Source organism: Furipterus horrens, unplaced genomic scaffold, assembly GCF_987537825.1.
Source record: "Furipterus horrens unplaced genomic scaffold, mFurHor1.1.pri manual_scaffold_17, whole genome shotgun sequence".
NCBI classification, from domain to species: domain Eukaryota; kingdom Metazoa; phylum Chordata; class Mammalia; order Chiroptera; family Furipteridae; genus Furipterus; species Furipterus horrens.
In genome coordinates, this window is record NW_028327187.1 from 98,453,053 (window position 1) to 98,475,675 (window position 22,623).

The 22,623-nt window shown below is 34.2% G+C and overlaps 1 protein-coding gene across 1 annotated transcript in view; it reads left to right on the forward strand.

Moving 5' to 3' along the window:
• The window catches only part of DMD (dystrophin), a 1,939,482-nt gene that overhangs the window by 789,807 nt on the left and 1,127,052 nt on the right, over window positions 1-22,623 (forward strand). Inside the window, exons 38-41 of the mRNA XM_090265340.1 lie at window positions 12,988-13,110; window positions 15,637-15,774; window positions 18,462-18,614; window positions 19,492-19,674. Coding sequence (XP_090121466.1) covers window positions 12,988-13,110; window positions 15,637-15,774; window positions 18,462-18,614; window positions 19,492-19,674 — 597 coding nt within the window. The remainder of the gene's footprint in view (window positions 1-12,987; window positions 13,111-15,636; window positions 15,775-18,461; window positions 18,615-19,491; window positions 19,675-22,623) is intronic.

The window sequence follows — 22,623 nt, forward strand, 5'->3', positions numbered from 1 at the left end:
CTACTTGTGAGAAAATGTGATGTAATATGTCAGGTAGGTAAGTATTGATTCCTGCAAAAATGAGAGAACGTATTTGAAAAATTATTATTATAAATACGGAGAGGCAATAATAGTATGGTTTACATTGCTTCATTTCCTAAGGCATTACCATGTATCACTGTTATATATAATAGTACATATTTAAAGGAGTTTCTAATATGTATGGAAATGTGATATGTTTTAAATACTTTATGCACATCAAACATAGCTGCCCTTCAATACTCACCTTCCCAAAGCAACAAGGTATTAGCTTACCTTAATTCATCGTGGCTTCTTTGTACTGTTAAACTTAGCTGGTTTGTTCTACGCGTTTATATATTAAGTAAGGCATTTTCACCTGAAAAAAATACCTGACCGGCATAGTCGTTTTTGTGTAAGAATTTACTCTGCTGTTTAAAAAAATGATCGTTTTTACTTCTGGAGATATCCCTCGAGTATGTAAGATCTAAACAGCCAAAGGTTATTGCAATCATCTAAACATCAGTGCTAATACTTCATTACTAAGTTTTGTCTTCTTCCCACTATGTATTATGTAAAATGTCACTAATCTATAGAAAATTTAAGAGAAAAACAGGGTATTATTTTTTTTCACTCTGTCAAGAGTAGGTGGAGATAAAAGCTGTCACATGGTTGTGATTTGTAGATTTTGAAAAATGAGTGGAATTCATCTGCACCCACAGCTGGCTTAGCTTGGCCAAGAGAAGGTTGTGAATGTCCATATTCTGTTCTGGACACATTTGTCAGTATACTTTCAGATGCCATGCGTCAGGTGAGCCACCTGATGTACATCTTCTGTTTTCTGCCCTGAAGAAAGGCTTAAGAGATTTTAAATCAATATTTTCAATTATACATTAAGTGAAAAGACAATCACAGCTGTACTTTCTAAGCATTCCTTGTTCTTTAAATTACTAAAGACAATTGCATACAATAGTGACCCCATTTGGAGGTTTTGAAGAGATAATTATCCACTATCATCATGAAGCCAAACACACATAGATAAAGCATATCTGACATCTGTTCATTTATTCATGTCATCAACTAATGATATTGAGTATCCATCATGCTAGTGAGTGTGGGGGCGTATATAAAGATGTAAACAATACTTGCTTTAAAAATATCTGTTTACAAACACAAACTTAAGTGCTTATTGCAGTGGTAGAATATACCTTACACTAGTCTATCTTTCTGTAGGTGTTCACTTAATGACTGAGGTTAGTCCCAGCAAAGCCACAGTATTATAGGAAGGGCGGTGTACATAGAAGACTGAATTCTAGGACTAGCTTTGTCAGCACTGGGCAGAACATGTGATTTTTTTGCAACTTCGTTTCACTGGTTGTAAGAAAAAGGAGATAAACTAGATTGGTAGTTTTTAAAGGGAAAACTATCTTCCCATCCCCAGAAGGAGTTATTATTTAGAAAAGAATGTAGAAAATGGATAACAAAGTTAGTGGATGGTAGGGTTTGTTTCCTTTTATTTTTCTCTTTCCTAGGATGGGGTTCAGGAGGCACAAGTTATGTCCATGGAAATGGTGTTAAATATCTGGGTGAGCTTAGTTAAAATTAGGACTAGTCAGTTAGATTAGTCCTGGGTATTTCTAAAATTTGACAACCCAGTGATCTTTTGCTGATATAGTATGAAATTTGCAATAACGATTTGTATGCATATTTGCTTATGGAGTCTCATCATTGGAAATGCTGGTCTTCTCAGGTGTGGCCTTTGACCTCCAATTCAGGTTCCTATTATAGTAGGGCAAAGTAAGATTGAGTTGGAATATGGCCTTCTTATAGTTGCATATCTGGGTAGGTTTCACTTAAGAGAATAACCTAGGAGATAACCTATGGTGATTACTAAACAAACAAACAAAAGTAGGTTGGGAAGGAACATGGATAGAACATAGACTTAGTATGATAACTAATTTCTGTATGCTTTTTAATGGTCAACTGGAAAGGGCAATTGAGCAAAAACTTATCCTGAAACTCACTTAATAATGCCTGCATTCACTAGTTGGTGAAAAATACAAAACCTCTGTTTCCCGCAAGGACTGTTTCTTGGAAGAAATTTTGAAATCCAGAAAGCAATGAGCACAGTGTCCTAGTTTTAAGTGGCTGAGAACTTGTCCGTTAGATGAAGCTCTCTGCAATACTAATTTTAGCTGTCAATGAGGAACAATATAGTGAGAAGAAAAAGTTCTTAACTTAAAGGCACAAAACTTGCTTTGAGTGTGATCTTGAATATGACCATTTACCTCTATGAGCCTCAGTTTTACCTAGAAATGTAGTAAGATGATGCCTGCCTTATTCTAACCTCAAGACGATGGTGGGAATCAAATGATCTAACATATATTAAAGCATACATTAAAAAATCTATAAGTTGTTATACAATAGATATAAAATGGTAAAAATCCTTGCTATCAATAATTATTTCTATTATTATTTTTTTTAAGTTTATTTTTAGAGAGGGAGAGAGAGATCAATGTGTGGTTGCCTCTCGTACACCCCCAACTGGGGACCTGGCCTGCAACCCAGGCATGTGCCCTGACTGGAAACCGAATTGATGACCCTTTGATTTGTAGGCCAGTGGCTGAGCCACACCAGCCGGGGCATATTTCTGTTACTTTTTACTTAAAATTGAATGACCAGATTTTGACAGTTGAGACAGAAAGGGCAATGGAGGAATAGTTGGTTTGTCTTTCTGGCCTCTTCTGGAATGGGCTGAGACCAGGAACACATGTCTTTGCTGTCTCTTCTGCAAGGCCCAGCTTTACTGATAATCACGCAGACCAATTTAAGAAGTGCCAGGAAGTTTGCCTTGCTGCAAACGTGACTCTTAAAGTACATGACGTGGCATCTCTTCCCATTTCAGTTAGTCCAATCTGTAGTACATCATGGCTTCAAGAAAGCTTAATTCCTCCTAAACTGTGTGAAATCAGTTTGAAAAAATGACAATTTTAATGGAAAGGGTCAGGATTATAAAAAAGTTAATCAATGATAATTTCAGAACCCTGGTTAAAGTCAGTGGAATCAGTGGAGGAAAGAAACCATGTCTCCACTCTTTCTGCTTTAGGGTATCTGAACTCAGTAGCATAGTAGGGTGGTGGGAGGGATACTACCAGGGGAAGAAAGTGACAGGAGAAAGAAGCATAGAAAGGAAAACAGGGAGGCAAAACTAAACTGACTGCTTAGTCCTGTGGTTTATGGCAGCTCTACCCTTCTTTCTTTTCTAAGAAGCCAAGATAGAGATGAGGGTCAGCAATGTGGGAGAGATGATATTTGAGGGAGATCTTAAAGAATTAATGCAGAAACCGCGGCTCAGTGGATTGAGTGCCGGCTTGCAAACTGAAAGGTCGCCGGTTCAATTCCCAGTTAGGACACATGCCCAGATTGCGGGCCAGGTCCCCATTTGGGGGCATGTGAGAAGCAACCAATTGATGTGTGTTTCGCACATCGATGTTTCTCCCTCTCTTTCTCTTTCCCTTCCCCTCTCTCTAAAAATGAATAAAAATAAAATATTTTTTAAAAGACTCAGTGAAGGCAAGGTTTGGGAAAGGGAGCAATCTGAATGAACTCTTACCAACCATGTACTATTTCAGGTCCCAGTGTTTAGTACTGTGGTGCTTCTATCACTAGGAGTTTACTAGCGATTCAAGGAATTGACTGTTTAATGATGCAGCTAGATATGTCCATGGATACTGTGCTGAGAATGAGTGTGCGCTGAGTGAATTTAGTAGCCACTCTAGTAATTCAATGACATAGCAATTCAGGATGAACCTATGAAAAAGCTCAAAGCTCAAGTGTGTTCCATGGAGTGTAAGCTCAGTTTGCTTACAGAATATAGAGCATGTAGCATGAAGCTTTAGTTGTGCATAAGACTGAAAAGGATGATTAGACACAGTGCAGAGGTCATGACAACCAATCTAATAGTTTATGCTTAATTCAGTAGGCAATGAGGAGTTCTTGATAGTTTTTTTCATGCACTATTGAACGATTAGTCCAATGGTGGTTGTGGAGAGAATTCAACCGAATCATGACAGGAAGTAGGGAAACCAATTTGGAACCCATAGCAATAGTCTAGGTGAGAAACAGTGAGGACCTCACATAAAGAGGTATCGGTGGGAATGGAAAAAAATGTGGCAGTCTAGAGCAGTGACTCTCAAACTTTTGTGTCCTTGTAGGAATTGTTAAAACAGAAATTGCAGTGCTGCCCTTCCACCCTCTCTAAGGTTTGGACTCAGTAGGCCTTGGGTGTGGTCTGATAATTTGCATTTCTAGTGAGTTTCCAGGTGATATTGATGCTAATGATCTACGGGCCACTCTTGGAGAACCACTTGCCTAGAGCTAAATTATTACATATGAGCACCAAGAAGATGATGAGCTGAAAATGACTCAGGCTTCAAGACTAATTCAGTATGAAAGTCTGCATATGAATTGCAAGAATAAAATGTGCTTCAAGATATATATGTCACATTGTAATACTTAGTTTCAAAAGAATGTTGACTAAAACAGACTTTTCCTAGCTGTGTCCTATTAATATAGGCAATTCCTTTACTTTGTTACAAAATATGAAACTTATACACATAATTTTCTTAGATTTTCTCTTCTACAGACTTAGAAATAGTTCACTTTTCTGTGGAACTGAAATGTTAAAAAATTATTGGCCCTCCAATTGATACTAACCAGAAGAAAGTGAACTTGTTTTTTTATGTCTTAAATTCTTTATTAAGATTTATGTGTGCCATTGGGTATTACATACCATATTTTATTTAATTTCCAAATGGGGCTTAAAATTGTTTAGATTTGGACAATCTGGCCTCACATATATAAATACATATCCATAGTGATATTGTCAAGTTTTTGACCTCCAATCAGTGTTAGCAGATCAAAAGTTAATTGTTCATTGGACCAGGTATTTTCATGTGTATGTGTGTGTGTGTGTGTGTGTGTGTGTGTGTGTAGCTATGAGAAAGCCAATGCGTTTCCCATTTTATCATTGAGTACGTCAGGAGAAAAGCACATGGGTGGGTCTAATCTATCTCAAATAGTGGTTTTATATGTGTAAAGTAATGTATAAATACTGTAAAGATAGCTTAGTCAGATATTTTGGATCTCCTGAGCATCAGTGGGAAGTAAGTAATACATCATATGAATGTGACCTAGAATGTCAAAATAATGTTTATTGGATTTGAACATTTTAATTAAAACCTAATTTTCATTAGTGTTATCAATATAATTGATCTTTTTTTCCCTTTGGAGCCAGCCTATTTATAATTAAACACCTTCTCTGATAGCAGAGAACAGGATCCATTAATTGGCATAATTATTCTTGATATATATATATATATATATATATATACACACACACACACACACACACATTTTTGTAAAATTTTCTACAAGGAAATTATAACAGAAAGCATAGATGAAAACTTAGGTAATTGAACTGTAGGTAGTGCCTAATTTATAGAGGATTAAATATGTAATAATTACAGCTAAAACTCTCAAGTAATAGTAACAGATTAATACCTAAACTATGTAATACTATACCTGCTAATTTTATTTTCTTGAAATATATATGAAACGAACCTGCCAATAGAATTTCTATATTAACTATTTTTTCACATTTGAAATTTCTATTCCTATAGCAAGGTTCATTGTTTTGAAACTTCGATGATAATTCCCTTCTGTAATCATCTAAAATGTTTTCAAAGTAGATACTAATTGAGTTTGGTGAGCAGAGTCATGTGCTGGAAGTAACTGGGTCTTATTAGCATGACACTTAAAATGATTACTTCTACTTGGTGATTCCTGATTGTGATCCTTTTAAAAAGAAAATTAGTTCTTCAATCACTTAAAAGATGCAACAGTAGTCATTCTCTGAACCAGGGACTTTCAAATGTTTATATGGCCGTGAGAGCTAGTGAGTTGCTCAGTATCTCACAGTTGGATAGCATGGTTACAGAACATTAGATCCAAGTCCACAAGCTCACTCTTTGTGTACTTTATCACATCTATTTATGTCATCAGGTATTTGTTGGTCTGGCATGTATTAGTATAAACATGTCCAATTCCACTTAAAACATGTTGACTTTAGTACACTTCTTTGTATTGAAAACAAAAAGAATTGAACAAAGAACAGAAATGAGAGAGGAACAGAGGAAGGTAAGAAGGAAAAAGAAAGGAAATAGAAAGAAACTGACAGAATGAAGTTCCCCAAAATGTTATGTTTTTGCTTTTAATTCATCTTTCTCTAAATGTATTTTACAGTTAAATCCTTTCCACTTCTATTCCAATTGATACTACTTAACTCAGGTAATCACAAGGTCAAAAAATATTTAAGTTATACTTAACAAAAAGGAGACAATGAGCTGATACTTGAAACATCAATGTATCTTAAGAGATCAATATATTTTGTATCCAGTTTTGAAGAGTGTGAGCTTGAAATTAGTCTCATCAGTGCAAAACCAATAGGGGTATACTGGGTAATGTCCTTTAATTAGTCTCACAAATTTGGAAACTTACCACATTTTTTTCATTATTATCATCCTCAAAGCATCAGAGAAAACAATATCTTACCTAATGTCAAAAGAATGCAACCAATGAAATGTCACCATTGTGAGTTAAATTTTCTTTGTTTTAAGTTTTATTTTTTATATTTCTTGGAATTCACACTTATTAATATAAAATGAGTGAATGAATAAATCTTAAATTACTTCATCTGATTATCTTTGTTCTATATAGATGTTTTCAATATGCTTATTACTCTTTGTAAGTTTTCTTTCCAGATATTTTGATTTTAATAACTCTTCATATCATATCCGTAGTATGTCTTTTCTGTATTATAGGATGTTACTGGTCCTTGAAAGTTTATTCATTATAGTTTCCATGAATTATTTATATTTTATTTTATTCTATACCAGTATTGTAATGATAAATAAATTTCAAAATTGCAGAATGGAAAGAGGAGACTGATTGATTTCAAGCTATTTTAACCCAATCTGTAGCATTTGGATTATTTCTTTTCAATTTAGATTTTAGTGTAATTTGAATGTAGTGGCCATTTATTAGGATGACTGAGATTACATATTCCATACTAACAAATGTTTACTCTCTGTTTAAACATAGTCGTTATTATATTAGTGTATCTATGCACGTTGGAAGTAATATTTAACTAAAAGAAAGCTTACATTTTTAAAATGATAAAGTGTATCTAAGTACTTTTCAATGCTTCCAATATACAATGAATCAATTTGTAATTGATTTTGCTCTTACCAGTCTGTTATTGTTTGTTAACTTGTTATATATCACCTTTAATGATAAAACTTTAACAAAGCCTTAAACTTCATTAATCCTAAAACATAAAGAAAAGCACAATTAATAGCTGTTCAGCAATCTGAAACAACATTAAAAACTCAAGGAAAACAAAGTGTTGTCTTTCTCAGTTTTTCTGTCTCTTCTTTTGTGTTTGTTTATCTTTTTGATTATTAAATTTCCCTGTGCTTTAATTGTATTTTATATGACTACACAGTCATGCTAATGCTCTTAAGATGAAAAGGTAAGTAAAAATTAAATTACGCAAAACCTATGCCTGGTTTATACTTCCTCCTATGATATAACTTTTGTTTGACTGTTTTTTATGTATTCTGAAACCTATCTTGTGTGCACTGTCTAACGCTGTGTGATTTAATTGTGATTCTAGTTCTTCTGTGGTCATACGTATTCTTTAAAGTCAATAGAAGTAATTCACACAATAATTAAGATGACTTTTCCACCATTGGTTTCAACTTCTTTAAATAATTTACAATAATTCTGAGTTGAAAAAGGAGGCATTATATACTTTATATGTTTTGAACTTGGGTTCCTCAAGAGTGAGCTATTAAATTATGGATTATTGCTTATATGCATTCCTTTTATAATGTTTCATAAGAATTTTAAATTACAAAGACAGTGAAGAACAAGGAATGACATATAAAATTTTATTGGCCAGGAAAGTGCCTTTCATATTACAGTTGTCATGACCTGATGGTGAACCAGTGACACTTAAAGAAGGCATTAAATTTTCCCAACTCCTTGTGACTGAACAAAGAGTATTAATCACATAGATGGCAAATGGCGGGTCTGATAGGCCAATACCATCGCTGAAATAACTAAGTCGTGTAGTTACATTTATTTTAGTTTTAGAATTGGTCACTGGTTAATTTAGTTACTATAGTGGATGTTCTATGGCTCATAATTGATATAATAATCTCCTTTTCTGTACAATGGAAAAGAGTTATATGTGTTATGGAAAATACAGAGTAGTGTAAGATATATTCTCCTTCAAGGATTAAAAAATCTACTGGTGAGACAAAGCATAAACCCTTGAAAGTCAAATGACGTTATATCCACAAATGTAAGATACTGCAACACAACCTAAGATTGCATAGAAATAAGGAACAGACTCCTGATACAACATGGCAAAGCCATTGCGATACGTTTTCCTCTTCCCAGATGGCTTCCTGAATATTCCTCTCAGAAAACATGTTTGAATGCAGGTGATGAATGTGATGGACATTTTATGAATTATCTAAATTCACTGGAATTCACTAAATAAAACATCAGCATTTTGACTGTTATTAGTAAGACATTACTCTTGTGACGTATTACAAACTAATAATAAGCGATTGGTTCTTTTCAATGCCATGGTTATAATAGGTACTGTCAATCTGTACTGTCTAATAAGGAAGCCAGGAACCACATAATGGCTGTTGAAAATTTGAAATGTGGCTTCTCAAATTAAGATGTGCTGTAAGGATAAAGCACACAGTGGGTTTTGAAGTAATATGAAAAAAATAAATGTACATTATGTTCTTTATTTGGTTTTAGATTTATATGATAATAGTCTAGACATTTTGGTTAAGTGAAATATATTATTATAATTAATTCCACATTTTAATCTTTAATATGGCAAATAGAACATTTGAAATTACATAACCGGCTCATGTTATATTTCTGCGTAGCTGCACTGCTGTAGATAAACAAAATCCTTTGAATTCAGAGGAAAGAATTTCCTGTACGTTGATAAAATTTTAGGGACGTATTGATGGGAAGTGTCTCGTTTCTAACATGTACCCTGATACATCGCCATTCTGCCTCTAATTGTATACTTTCAGCAGTGAGAAATTCACTACTTTAAAATTAGTGCTTTTAAAAAGAAAATAAAAACATTTACAACATTAATCAATTTTCCTATAGTAAACTAAAATTCAGGCTTCAAATAATTTTTATTCATCAATTCTGGTTGTTCACTTTGGAGCCACAGAGATTAACTCAGATCCCTAATATGCATAGTGACCTTTTTAACAAATGCAGAGTAGGCTTTGATCCGGAAATCTGGACTCAAAGCATACTCCCAATGAAATCTAGGTCTGCATTATCTGGCTCAAATAATTAGTTCTTCATTTTGTAGCTGTGTTTCCCCAAATCTGTTTATATCTGCTTCTATTATTTTTGTACCATCTGGTATCATGTTGTTGCTAGCATTTGGCCAAAAATTAACATACATGCACACATGAAGTGCTTATCAGTCAAGTCTTTTCAATTTCATACAATGGGAAGTGTGTTATTACAAATTCTAGATCATTCAAGAGCTCTTTGAAATATGGTTTTTTTATTCACTTAGTATTTCAGGAAATCACTATATCGTACCCATGAAACTAATATACTTATACATATTTCATACCAAATATACTTGAAATAGTCACTTACGAGTGTAGTATGTACCAAGAATGACTCTAGGTTGAACAAGACAGACAACATGAATGACTCTAGGTTGAACAAGACAGACAACATGAATGACTCTAGGTTGAACAAGACAGACAAACCCCTCATTTACACAGGAAGTTCATGGAACTCATTCCTATTACTTTTTGTCTCAAAATAATACCTGGTGAAAGTACTGCCCAGGGTAGAACCAATGATGGCAGATTAATCAACCATTTTTGTTGTTCAGAATGACACAACTTTACCAGACTGGAGTGTCAATTTCCCCATGTTCACCATTAGAATTTCATGAACTTGTCAGATGCCTTGGTAAAATAAAAACACCACGCCAACAAGCATTTATTTTATTCTTTATAATGAGTATGTTTTCAAAGGAGCAAGTCTTGAACTGAGCCAACTAATAGGTCTGATTTTGAGAGGAAACAGTAAGAGCCAATATTTATCGAGCATTTATTGCATGTCAGAAGGATGCATAAATTTTGAAAGAAAATAATAACCAGCATTTATTGAGCACTTATATATCAGACAACATTCTAACATGTTTAGATCCTCAAAGCAACCCTATGAGGTAGGTATTCGTCTTATTCTTATGTTACAAGTAAGGAAACCGAGGCTCAAGGAGGACAAATCACCTGTCCAGGCTCCCTCAGCTAGTAAATGGTGGAAGTCAGATTAAACTGAGGCATTCTCATTTAGATGCTTAGGATCTTCACCAGAAAGCTAGACACATTTGGAGGATTTGTAGGGGGCAGGGGATAACAGGAGCTCACACTAATAGACTTGCAAGAAACATCAATATTAGAAGTCATCATAAAAGGCTAGAAACATCCTTGGGGACAAGATTAGGGGAAGCCTTGACTCTCATGCCGGATTTGGGACCTGATTCTACCTGTACCCTTTGAGCAGAGAAATAACATAATGAAAGTCATGTTTTGGGAGTATATTGCCCTGATCCCCGTGCACAGGCTAGTACTGGTGAGGTGGGAAGATTATAACCCTGTAAGGATGGCATTGCTTTAACCCCTGCATGCAGAGAGGAGAGATGGTATCTCTGGAACCAGAAAGGAATGGGATTGTGGTGAATGTATTGACAATTATTTGATATTTATTGGACATCAAGGTGAACTGTTGAAAAAAATGACACAATGCATGTTTTAAGCTTGAATGACTGAGGAAAATGGTCATTGGTTAATAAAACATGGGAAGTTGGTGTTTGTTACAAGCGATTTGGTGGAAAGATCACTCGTTTCTAGACATGTTGAATTTCTAGTGAGAACTCAGCTGGCTATTGGAGAATGTAGATTGGATTTCAAAAGTAAAGTCACAGCTAAAGATGACTATTTGGGAGATATTATGAACGTTATGGTTAAACTTTGGAAGACTGTATAATTTATTAGGAAAGGAAAATTGAGAAAGGTACAGAGGCCCAAGTTCTGAGCCCTTGAACCCACTATATTTGAGTATGTGGAGAGAAGATGTGCTAAGAGAGGAAGCATGTATAGGAGTAAAACAAACAAGCAAATGGACCTATGTTATTCTGACATCCAAGTAGTCAATAAAAGTTATTTTAACATTATTTATCATCAAATAGTCACAGAAGTGTGTAGAACAGTGCGATTGCTCTTTTCAATATTATATTAGCAAATATGAATAACAATTCAATAACATTAAATACCACCACATTAATTTTGTATATAGTTATCATTATTCTAAAAGCTGTTAATTTTTTAACTTTTATAATACTTTGTATAAGATATGATTTTTAATTTTGGAAGCATGTTAATTATACAGACATTAAAACATCCTTTAAGCATTTTTAAAATACTATTCTGCATTGCTTCAAGAACCTAATATGATATTTCAAATTAAAATTATCATTAGGATTTAAAAGCTAGTACTGAAAGTAAGACACTTGAAGAAAAAACTCATAAATCCTTTCTGGCATGTGTAGAAGTGCCTAGAAGAAAAGTGTTTATTCGTATTGTATGTGACAACCATGTCCTGGCAAATAGCATTTGATTATTCACTTTTTCATTAGTCACTATATACCTTTAGCTCTTTCTTTTTTCCTTGAACACTTATCCTTATTGTCCTCTAGAAGATGCCTTCTGTCTAATAAAGAAAAAGTATGACTGGGAATGAGATGGGAAGAGAAGGTGGGCCCCAAACTTGATAAATGCAGTCATCCTGGCATAAGACACTGGGGGTTGTTCCTGAATTGGTTTTACAAATGGAAAACGCTCTTTTCTATTAGAAAATAAGATTTTGATATGTCACCTATGAGTTCAAAAGCTATCAAGTATACAGTATTTTCTGGTGTCTTAATGCAAAGAGATTGAGCACAGAGTAGAGATCAATAGAATATTTCGTTGACTGTTTGAACTTTTATAATTAAATATCACCTGCTGTTTTGAGTATATATTTGATTTTCAGTACATTATCATTCATCAGTCCTTTTCAAGTGGTTTCTTTAGAAAAACAAGGAATTTAAAGTTGTTTGCAACTATGCTCATTATGAAGTTCAAAATTAAAGCAACTGTGATGTTTGTAAGGTTTAAAAACATAATTCACATTTTTTCATGTGAACTATCCTGGTTTCATTTGTTTGAATTTGTTGTGCTAGCAAAGAAAAGAATTTCTAAGGCCAGCTAATGACATCGTTTGTCTTATGAGAACATGCTTGTCATGCTTGCACCATGCCAAAAATGGCATTGAAATATCTCAGCAGATTGCCATGTTTTTTTTTTGTTTTCGTTTTTTTTTTTTTTTTTTTTGAGGATAAGGAGACAATTCTGCGTTTCCACCTAAGGTTCCTGTTATTTGATGAATGAGGCAATTTCTGATAAGACATATTTACCCAAATGGTGTTTATATCAGAATATTTAAAATAAGATCAAATTCAACTTGAGAATATTAACAATTAGCCCAGTCAAATATATGGAAATTGGCTTTTGTTGAACAAACAGAATGATGAATTGCATTGTGTTCGGCTCTGACGATGTTAAATGTTTGTCTTTATTTGCATCCTCAGGTACTTTCCCAGTTGTATTTCAAAACTTACATAAAGTATAATATGGAAACATAATGCATGTCATTACTTTAGCAACAGGAGGTTGAACAAATGTATTTTTTGGTTTATGTTTCTAATAAAAAGTAATTTTAATTTAAATTAGCACTATCTTTTTTTTTTAGGCCTCCATTCCTTTGAAGGAATTGGAGCAGTTTAACTCAGATATACAAAAATTGCTTGAACCACTGGAGGCTGAAATTCAGCAGGGGGTGAATCTGAAAGAGGAAGACTTCAATAAAGATATGGTAAATTGGTTGTGATAAAAGTGTGAATGAACTAGGAGTGAAAATGAATAAATACTTGGAAAGAAATCACATAACTCATGTCTCCACCTAAGTTCTCAGGCCATACCTTTGCACATTCTGTGATTCAAGTGATTTATTAGAAATGCAAAGTATTCTTGTTGAATTTTTATTATGCATGCCAAAATACTATAGTATGTCCATGTAGGAGCACTTACAGATTCTAATAAATAGTTCAGCAGTTTTGCTTTGACTTGTACTCTTTTCAAACTCAGAGAATAAAATGTAATGAGAAAATAGAATCAAATCAGAGAATAAACTGGAAATTGAATAAGAAACTCAACTATCACTGATAGCTGATATTTCGCATCAGTCGTTTTTCATAATAGAATATTTATTACAGAGAAGGGGCAGTTGCATACATTAAAATATTATAAACATTGTTTATTAAAGTTTACCACAGTGGTTTTACCAAAAAGTTGAATAACTAGCACAATGTAAGTCTAAACTACATATAAATGTATGCTGCTTATTTCATGGGAGTAAATAATGTAACCTTGCGGGCTGTTCCCAGACTCGTAACATCCTTCAACCCTGATTAATTTCAAAATGTCTTATATATTTCTCTCTGGCCTAAATATTTCTGCGTCACGTCCCTTTTCACGGACTTATTTTCCCTCCACCGTCTTTTCACATTTTCCTTTTCCTTCTATCACAGCCATCACCTGTAAGACATTCTGAACTTTTACATCTCTTAGGCTAGAAATTTCTGACATGTACTGATGCTAGGGACTTTTCAGACAATGCTGGGAAGGGACATCAACAGGCAATACACACACTGCATGTGAAGCCATAGGAGGCCTGCTTCCACCGATCTTAGTTTCCCCCTGGTGTCATTTCTGACTTCCGGGAGCTGTGTGAATCAGTCCTCCCTGGGGAGTGGGTTTGGTGGTCTTGCCCACTCAGCTCATGGAAAGAAAGACAAGAAGGGGCTTTCCAAGAGGCTGGGTTACAGCTATCTCTTCTTCAAGTCAAAGAAGAATCCAGAATGCACTCAGGTGAAAAAGAGTGCTGCTTACTGTTGGGTTGATCACTGAGTCTGCCCAATTGCTCTTACCTGGTGTAGAGAAAGAAGCGAAGCGAAGCATTTTTTTGTTTGTTTGTTTTTGTTTTTTTTTTCTTGTTGGCTTCTTCTTCTTCTTTTTGTTTTTTTGTTTTTTTGTCCTCAGCCCTAGGAAACGTTGCAGGCTTTTAAAAGACATGTTAAAACAAGTAAGGTCTTTAACATGCTAGAAATATACAGGGGCAGGCAAAAGTAGATTGACAGTTACTCTTATGGAAAATAATAAATAATAATACAAGAATAAATTCTGTTTCGTGTACTCACAATTGTAAACCTACTTTTGTTTTGCCCACCCCTGTATAAGTTTATGTTACATTATTTCAGTAGACCAGTAACTGACAAATCTCAGGTAAAAATCACGTTTATGATAAAAATGAACAGTTTCTCAGTTGTGTGTGGAAGTTTAAATATGCACTATCAATCTGAAAATGTGACGCCTAATACCATGACTAGTTATGCACACACATGTAAATGACTTTTTAAAAAATTGTTTAATATTTGTTATTCTTAGCTCATCAGAGTATCTTTCAGGGTGAGCCTCCTTGATAGAAAGTTTTCATATAGAGTTGAAAGAAAGATAAGAAACTAGACGTGAACAATTATGTGGTCACATATGCTAGTGGATTAGACCAACACTTATTCAAATAATTTTAATCCAAAGTAAATAAAATAAAAATATTTTTGGAGTCTAAAAAAGCAAAATTCATATTGAAAGTGTTTAAAGCCTTTTTTTTAAAAAACTGCATTTTAAACCTATTTGAATGTATTTATTTAAAAATAACACGCACATATGATGTATTTTCAGAAATTATTTGCCACATCTGACAGTGATTTAACACATCATGTCTTAATAGTGCCCTAATATTTATCATTAGTTTGGGCATTTAGGTTATTTAAAGCAGGGATTGTTAGAAATTAGGGCACATTTCAAACAAAAGATTCTCACTTAGGAGTGAGTGTGTTAACATTTTCAGATTTGTTGCCATCTCACACATCCACATCAATCATTCTAGAATAGATTAGTTAACATTAGAAATGACAAGTTTTGTTTGCTTCTCCACACTTTTTAAACTTCTGGAAACATACTAAAAATCCAAAGCCGAGAGAATGCTCTCACAGCAGTTCAGCGCTTGTCTGAAATGACCAAGTCCCTCACTCCCCCATCTGCCTACATTATGCCCCGTATCAGGCGTGTCCTTTGGAACTAGACTGGGGAAAACTTCTGTTAAAAGTTAAAATACGACACATAAAAGAAAAACCGTGAGCACAGTATCTCGTCATAACACGCCCTGGGACTTTTCCATTGGGTTTTCTTTGTGTTGAAATAACGTGTTTGATTATCTCTGTTAACAATGTCCAGCTTTTGAAAAACCCAAATGAAGACTCTACTTGTTGTTTTCAATCAGAGCGAAGACAATGAGGGCACTGTAAGAGAATTGTTGCAAAGAGGAGACCACTTGCAACACAGAATCACAGATGAGAGAAAGCGACAGGAGATAAAGATAAAACAGCAGCTGTTACAGACAAAACATAATGCTCTCAAGGTATTAGAGCTAAAATTATGCCTTGCCTGTCGTTTCTTTTTCATATGTAGGGTGAAATATATTGTGCATAAAAAAAATCTGCTTAAGAATCTTACTGACCAGAAATACATTTCTTTCTGTTCAATCTGTGTGCTTTATTTAACATTTTGGAGTGCTGTCTTTGATTTTGAAAGATGTGTTGCTTAAAATTTTTAATTTTTTTTTTTTTTTTTTGCTTAGACAAGTTATTTTTTACACGTCTCCAAAACCCATGCTGAACTGCCAAAATAACCAATCTATATTTTGGGGCTTTCTGCTTCCTGTATTTTACTGATTTTATTTACAGTAGGTCCAATTTTTTTGGTAACCTAATATTTGTTTAATAAGGCCTGGGATTCTACTTGATGTCTTTTTTTCAGTGTTTCATTTTTCCTTTAAGAGAGTCGCACTTTGCAACTAACTCAGCATCTGCAAGAGCCTAATTTGATTTATATAGGAATCCTCAAAAATAATTGTAATGTCCTTGAAGAAGAACTGGTAATTTTGTATTAGCCAGTGATAATGCATTGCTTCAAGTATCCATGTGATTCATGTGGATTTCTGCAGGAAGGGCAGAATAGAGTTGTTGTTGGTTTTTTTGTTTGTTTGTTTGTTTTTTCCCATAATAATATCTGGGAAGTTCTTGAGCTAAGACTGGACATGTGAAGAGCTTTTTAGAATACCTTTTTTTTTTTTTAATGTGCTTTGCAATATTCACTATTTGCATGCATGGCTGATTTTGTAACACTGTTAATAGCCCAGCTTCTCATTGTAAATCACTCTCTTAGAGCCGTATAGCTATGTACGTGAATCCACCTAGTAAGTGGATGGAGTCAGCTTTCTATATGCAAATAAGAGTATAAAACCTTTTCCCGTATAGCCAGACAATCAAATAAACACTGCTGAGAAAGTAATTACACAATATTGTGCCTGCAAGTAATCCACAAGGAAAGTAATTGGCCAGCAGGGGTGCTGAAGGTAACTGCTGATAAATATAGTAAATAGGAGAGGTCTGTTCCTCAAGGGAATGCAAGAGCCAGCCACAGTGTGCTCAGAAAAGCAGAAACCTGTGTAATTCACATGTTTCCAACTGTGACCAAGCTTTCCAAAGTATCTACACTGGTCATATGATGATATGTGTCCTACTGAACAGCAGTGTTTAATGTTTATCTGGAATACCTGTAGACAAATCCACATAATGTCTCTAAGTATCTTTACCCAGTACACATCACCTTGTGCTTAGGAAATAAAAGGGGATTCAGATTTTATTAACACAGTCCCTTTCTCCTGGCCAAGGTATGAGTTGTGTCACGGACAAGGCACTGTTCAGCTCTCCTTCACGTGGCTGTATCTTGGTACCTTTGAAAAAAGCAGCATTCCACCTGTCTCGTCCAAGGCATTTATGACCTCCACAGTAGGTCTAGAAATCCAACTAAACATGTAAACTGCAGTAAATATTGCCTCCCCAGTTTTGAACAAAAATGGAGAACAAAATCTAGATTATTATCGCAAATATGTGCAAAAAGCAACTAATGAAAATCTACTCCACTTGCCAAGCCAACCTACACCACCCAATTCAGTAACTATGTTAACCTTCCCAGTGGCTCTAATGAAATTCATCCTTATGAAATATTGCAAAGAAGGGAGAAACGTTCTATTAGAATGAATTTCACCAGTTCTCTGATACTTGTTATTTTCTTTTGCTCCAGTTAAATCCGTACATGAAACTCTAATTGCTACTGCTGTGAGGAAATGAAAACTGTATTTGGAGCTCTTATGTTCCCTTGTGTTACCATAGAGTGGCATTTCAACAAATCCCATTGATCAGGGAAGACATTGGGTGTGCTTGTACAGAGCAAGATAATTAATCCCCACTTTTTTGATTTATTATATCAGTCACCCTTAATTATTTCATCAGGTTGATTGAAAACCATGCACTATCCCTTTTCTTTAGAAAATAATGCATTAGCTTGCATTTGGAGCATGATTTGATATAGTAAGAAAAACTTGACCATACAAGCCTTGAAAGAAAAAAAAAAAATTCCTAACATTTAAACTGTCATTTTCATGGTACTCAGAAATACAATTTTCACACTTCTACATATATAGCTTGAAACAATTTATATGGTAAGTAAGATGATTTTGTATTGATAATCATAAAATATTAATGACCCGTGAAACATTCTACAGGGATTTCTAAAACCATGAATGTGATTATTTGACTACATAAACTTTAAAATTTTCTGTATGAACCCCAGGACATAAGATATAAATTTTAGAAGTTTTAAACCTATTTTAAAAGTCAAATACAAAGTTAAGTTGGTACAAGTATCTTGTTAACTCCGTTGTATTCATATTAAATTATTTCAAATAGACTACATGATAATTTACTTGACTCTTTAAGTCAATTAAATAAACAGGGTTTCCAGTCAAGTCTAAACAAGCCAATAGAAAATACTTTATGGAGGTCATTCAGGTTTCTTAGCTTCATGTACATGGGTCCTGCCACATCAATACATAATTTGATCATCTATTTGTATGGTTAGCATTTTAATGTAAATTTTACGAAAGTTGTACAAGGTGAGGGACTGATTATTTTTAAAAAACTACAGTCAGAAGTGTACTATACATATATATTGATATGTTAATAATATCTGCACCATGAACAGGATTTGAGGTCTCAAAGAAGAAAAAAGGCTCTAGAAATTTCTCATCAGTGGTATCAGTACAAGAGGCAGGCTGATGATCTCCTGAAACGCTTGGATGGCATTGAAAAAAAATTAGCCAGCTTACCTGAGCCGAGAGATGAGAGGAAAATACAGGTAATGTTGTTTTAGAATGTCAATCCTAGATTTTATTGCTGACACTTCCTTTATTTAACTGAAACTGTGTGAACCATATTTAAAATGTTGATGTGGTTTTGTTGCCTTTATTAGTGTTCTCTCTGATTTGATGTATTTCCTTGTATTGTATTTTGTTTTGGTGAATGTATTGTAGTAAGTGTTTTGCAATGAACACAACGTTGAATGAATAAACGGTTTTATTTTTAGACAATGTAAAAACAAATTAAGACATGTCATGTGTTTTCCGGTAAAATTGTAATTGACTTTGTGTATCTTTGTTCCAGATGAGCAAATGACTTATCGGTATATGGACGGCTTCTTTCTCATGTTAGCACATTCATTTCATCTGAACATCTTCACGCATCATTGTCAAATCTCTGTAGATTTATTTGCATCTTGTCTGAAGATGTTTTTTCTGTTGTTGTTTTACACTTTTTATTTTGCTTCATTCTCTGTTGAGTCCCTCAAAACTTTATTACAAATAAATAAATAAGTTATTCATTTACCCTCTAAATTATATTCTATATATAATATCCAGTCCCTAATAATAAGTAATCACTTCAATTTGGGCCAGTACCCAGAATGGCAAAAGACTTCAGAAGAGAGAAAACTGTTAGATCAATTGAAATATTTTCTTAATTAGGATTTCTAAAACAGAGCATTCAAAAAATCAGAGAAATACGATTTGGACTCTTGGGTGAAGATGACAGTGATGGCTTCCATATTTGTAAATTACGAGAAATGACAATAAAATGGCAACAGCCTGTGACATTGCTGAGAGAAGTATGTGCTGCTTGCAGGTTGGTTGATGTGGTTAGCTAACTGCCCTGGGCCCTGTATTGGTTTTGCTCAATAGGAAATTGAACGTGAATTGCAGCAGAAGAAAGAGGAGCTGAATGCAGTGCGCAGGCAAGCTGAGGGCTTGTCTGAGGACGGGGCCGCAGTGGCAGTGGAGCCAACTCAGATCCAGCTCAGCAATCGCTGGAGGGAAATTGAGAGCAAATTTGCTCAGTTTCGAAGACTCAACTTTGCACAAATTGTGAGTTGTTACTGGCAAACCCATGTATGTGTTTGCAACTACTACTCTAAAAACAGAGGCCTACTAACCAAAGAAAACAAAAAACCAACAACAAAATCTGGATGCAGTTTCAAACATCTAATATGCATCCTGAAAGTGAGTTGTTTCCCTTCATTTGGGGCTTCTGGAGGACTAGTGGTTAATTTTTCAGGTTAAAAATATAATAAATTCACAGATCATAGGAAGCAGCCCCGTTTTCAAAATGGAAAAGTACATCTCTTTGCTGCATCATTTTTTTCATAAGATTGACAATGTGAATTTGTCAATTGATCATACATTTACTTTGTTTCAATGTCTAATCGAAAAATTGCTTTTCTGAGATCATCTCATGCTACTTTTACTTTCTTAATGTACACATGATAAATAATAAATCTTCTGTGAGCCATCTTATACCACCTTGCATAAGCCCTTATGTCATTGGCTTTAACAGTTTAGTCCTCAGACCTGGCTTATCTACTTAATGGGTTAAAAGGTTTATTCAAGGAAGAAATGCCTAGCGAGATGGTTGATCACTGATAGCAGATTGAAAAAATGTTAAGTATTGTGACTACTGAAATATCTCAGATCAAAGAAAAAGGAACTGCTCTTTTTCAAACAACTGGCTGGAAATTTTGTGATTTTCTCTTTTAAGAGACGATTGATAATCAGACACTTGGTCTTCTTAGCCCTTTATTTATAATAGGGCATAAATCATTGGGATTTTCTAATACATACACGTTTTGATTCTCTTCTGAGAAATGGTAAAGTGAAGCGGAACAGTTACCAGTCTGTAAATGAGCAGGGTGCTCCTCGCAAAACCAGGATGTCAGAGCCTTGAAAAGAAGGCTTTAGAGTTATGTTAGGTTGAATCATATGAAACCAACAGATAGTCAACCATTTTTGACCTATGTAATGGCAATTTCATTTGTTTCAATCCATAGATTAGACTTTGTGGGGGATGTTTATATATGATATTGTTGATTCCGTTTAACATGGGGGTTATATTTGAAAATATGTCTAAGACAATTAATATAACTCTATAAACATGTAATTTTGTTACTACTTCCTCATAGCCAATGGAAATATACTCTGTATTATTGTGACTTCTTTTTACATGTTAGAAAAATCCATGATTACATAGTTTTTTATGAAATCCAGTACCCTAAGATTTAAGAGCAGCTGAATATTCTGCAAAATTAGAAGAAATATTATGTAAGATATATTTAAACTATATTACATTTGAATTCCAATTACAGCTGATGATACATTTCAGTCTATGATTCTTCATATTAGATGTTATAAGAATAATATGTCATAAATCACTCAAGCTTACACTGACAGAGAGACCTTCTGTCTGTGGATGCAAAAAGAATTGAAAGATTAAGACAACCATAAAGAAAATTCAAGTAAAGTACTTTTACCTAGATTTAATAGGTCGTTCAGGGAGAAGTTCTTTGTTTTGCATTATCTGACTACTAATTTCTCCATTCTAATTTCCCCCAAATCTTGATCCATATTATATGCAGGATTAAAACTTTTTACAACCTGGTAAAGGTAAGTTATTAACACTTTATAGTTAGATAGACACAAGATCAAAAATATCCATGAAACCCACTTAAAATGTAATTCCACATAATAGGCTCTCAACAATATTTGTAAAACATAATAATATAATGTTTGGTAAAATGAAGTAAGGATGTATAAGCCAGTATACAATTTTAAAATAACAGAGTAAAATAATAAGATGCAACTGAAAGATTCTAAATTTAGAAGGTCCTTGGGGTGGGTAAAATATTTTTTCTTAACTCCTGATTTTCCATGATAGTAGAAGCAAGAACAATACGCATGAGTAACAGTCACTTTAATATTACAATTATATTTGACTTTGGATTTTAATTAGACCTAAAAGATGATAGATGCTTGATAGCTATATGCAAGACATATCTTTATATTCCATTGTATTTCACCAGTTACTAACATATATTTAGAAACTGATTTCACACATCCACTGGTTAGAGTTACTTTCCCAATTAGTCTACAGTGAAGACATTTGAGATGCCCATAAGCAAATAGCTTAGCCAAAAGTTATATACTCTATAATGGCCCTCTGCATTCCCCTTCTCTGTTTTTCTCCTCTTTCTCTTAAATGTCCCATTCTGTTCTCTTTAGATATAAATGTTAGCCTTTCTTGGGCTGAATTATTTTCATTTAGTCTTTCTTTATGTTAGCATTGGCAACTCAAGATTGTAGGCAGGACTGTATAGTGCTTAACATTCGATACTCGAGTCTAAAACAAGGAATTAATTGTTCCTGTTATAGAGATAAAGACTCAAAAATAGGCTAAGTAGTGTAAAATTAGTGCACTTTGGGGACTGTGTCATGTCAGAGCTATATAAGCAAAAAAGTAAAAACAAAACAAACTCATAGACACAGTCAATAATATGGTGATTACCAGAGGGGAAGGGGGTGTAAGGAGGTAGGAGAGGATAAAGGGGGGATACATGGTGAAAGAAGGAGACTTGACTTTGGGTGGTGAACACACAATACAATATCCAGATGATGTATTATAGAATTGTACACCTGAAATCTATATAATTTTATTAACCAATGCCATTCCAGTAAATTCAATGAAAATTTTTTAAAAGACAAACAATGCAAACATCTTAGAAGGAAAATAAATGTCCCTTTTCTAAACACAACCCCGCTTGCCCTAGATATCCTGTAGTTTCAAATTCCAAGTAAATAATGCTGAAAACCAATATTTTATATCCAACAACTTCTTATGCAACTTCTTATTTTGGATGCCTAACAAGTATCTCAAATGTAACATAGCAAAGTCAAGAGTAACTAATTTCCTCTCCTACATAACTTGACTCTTACCAAGCTCTTTCTGCATTGCCCTTTCACTTAGGTCAAAAACCTAGACATCAT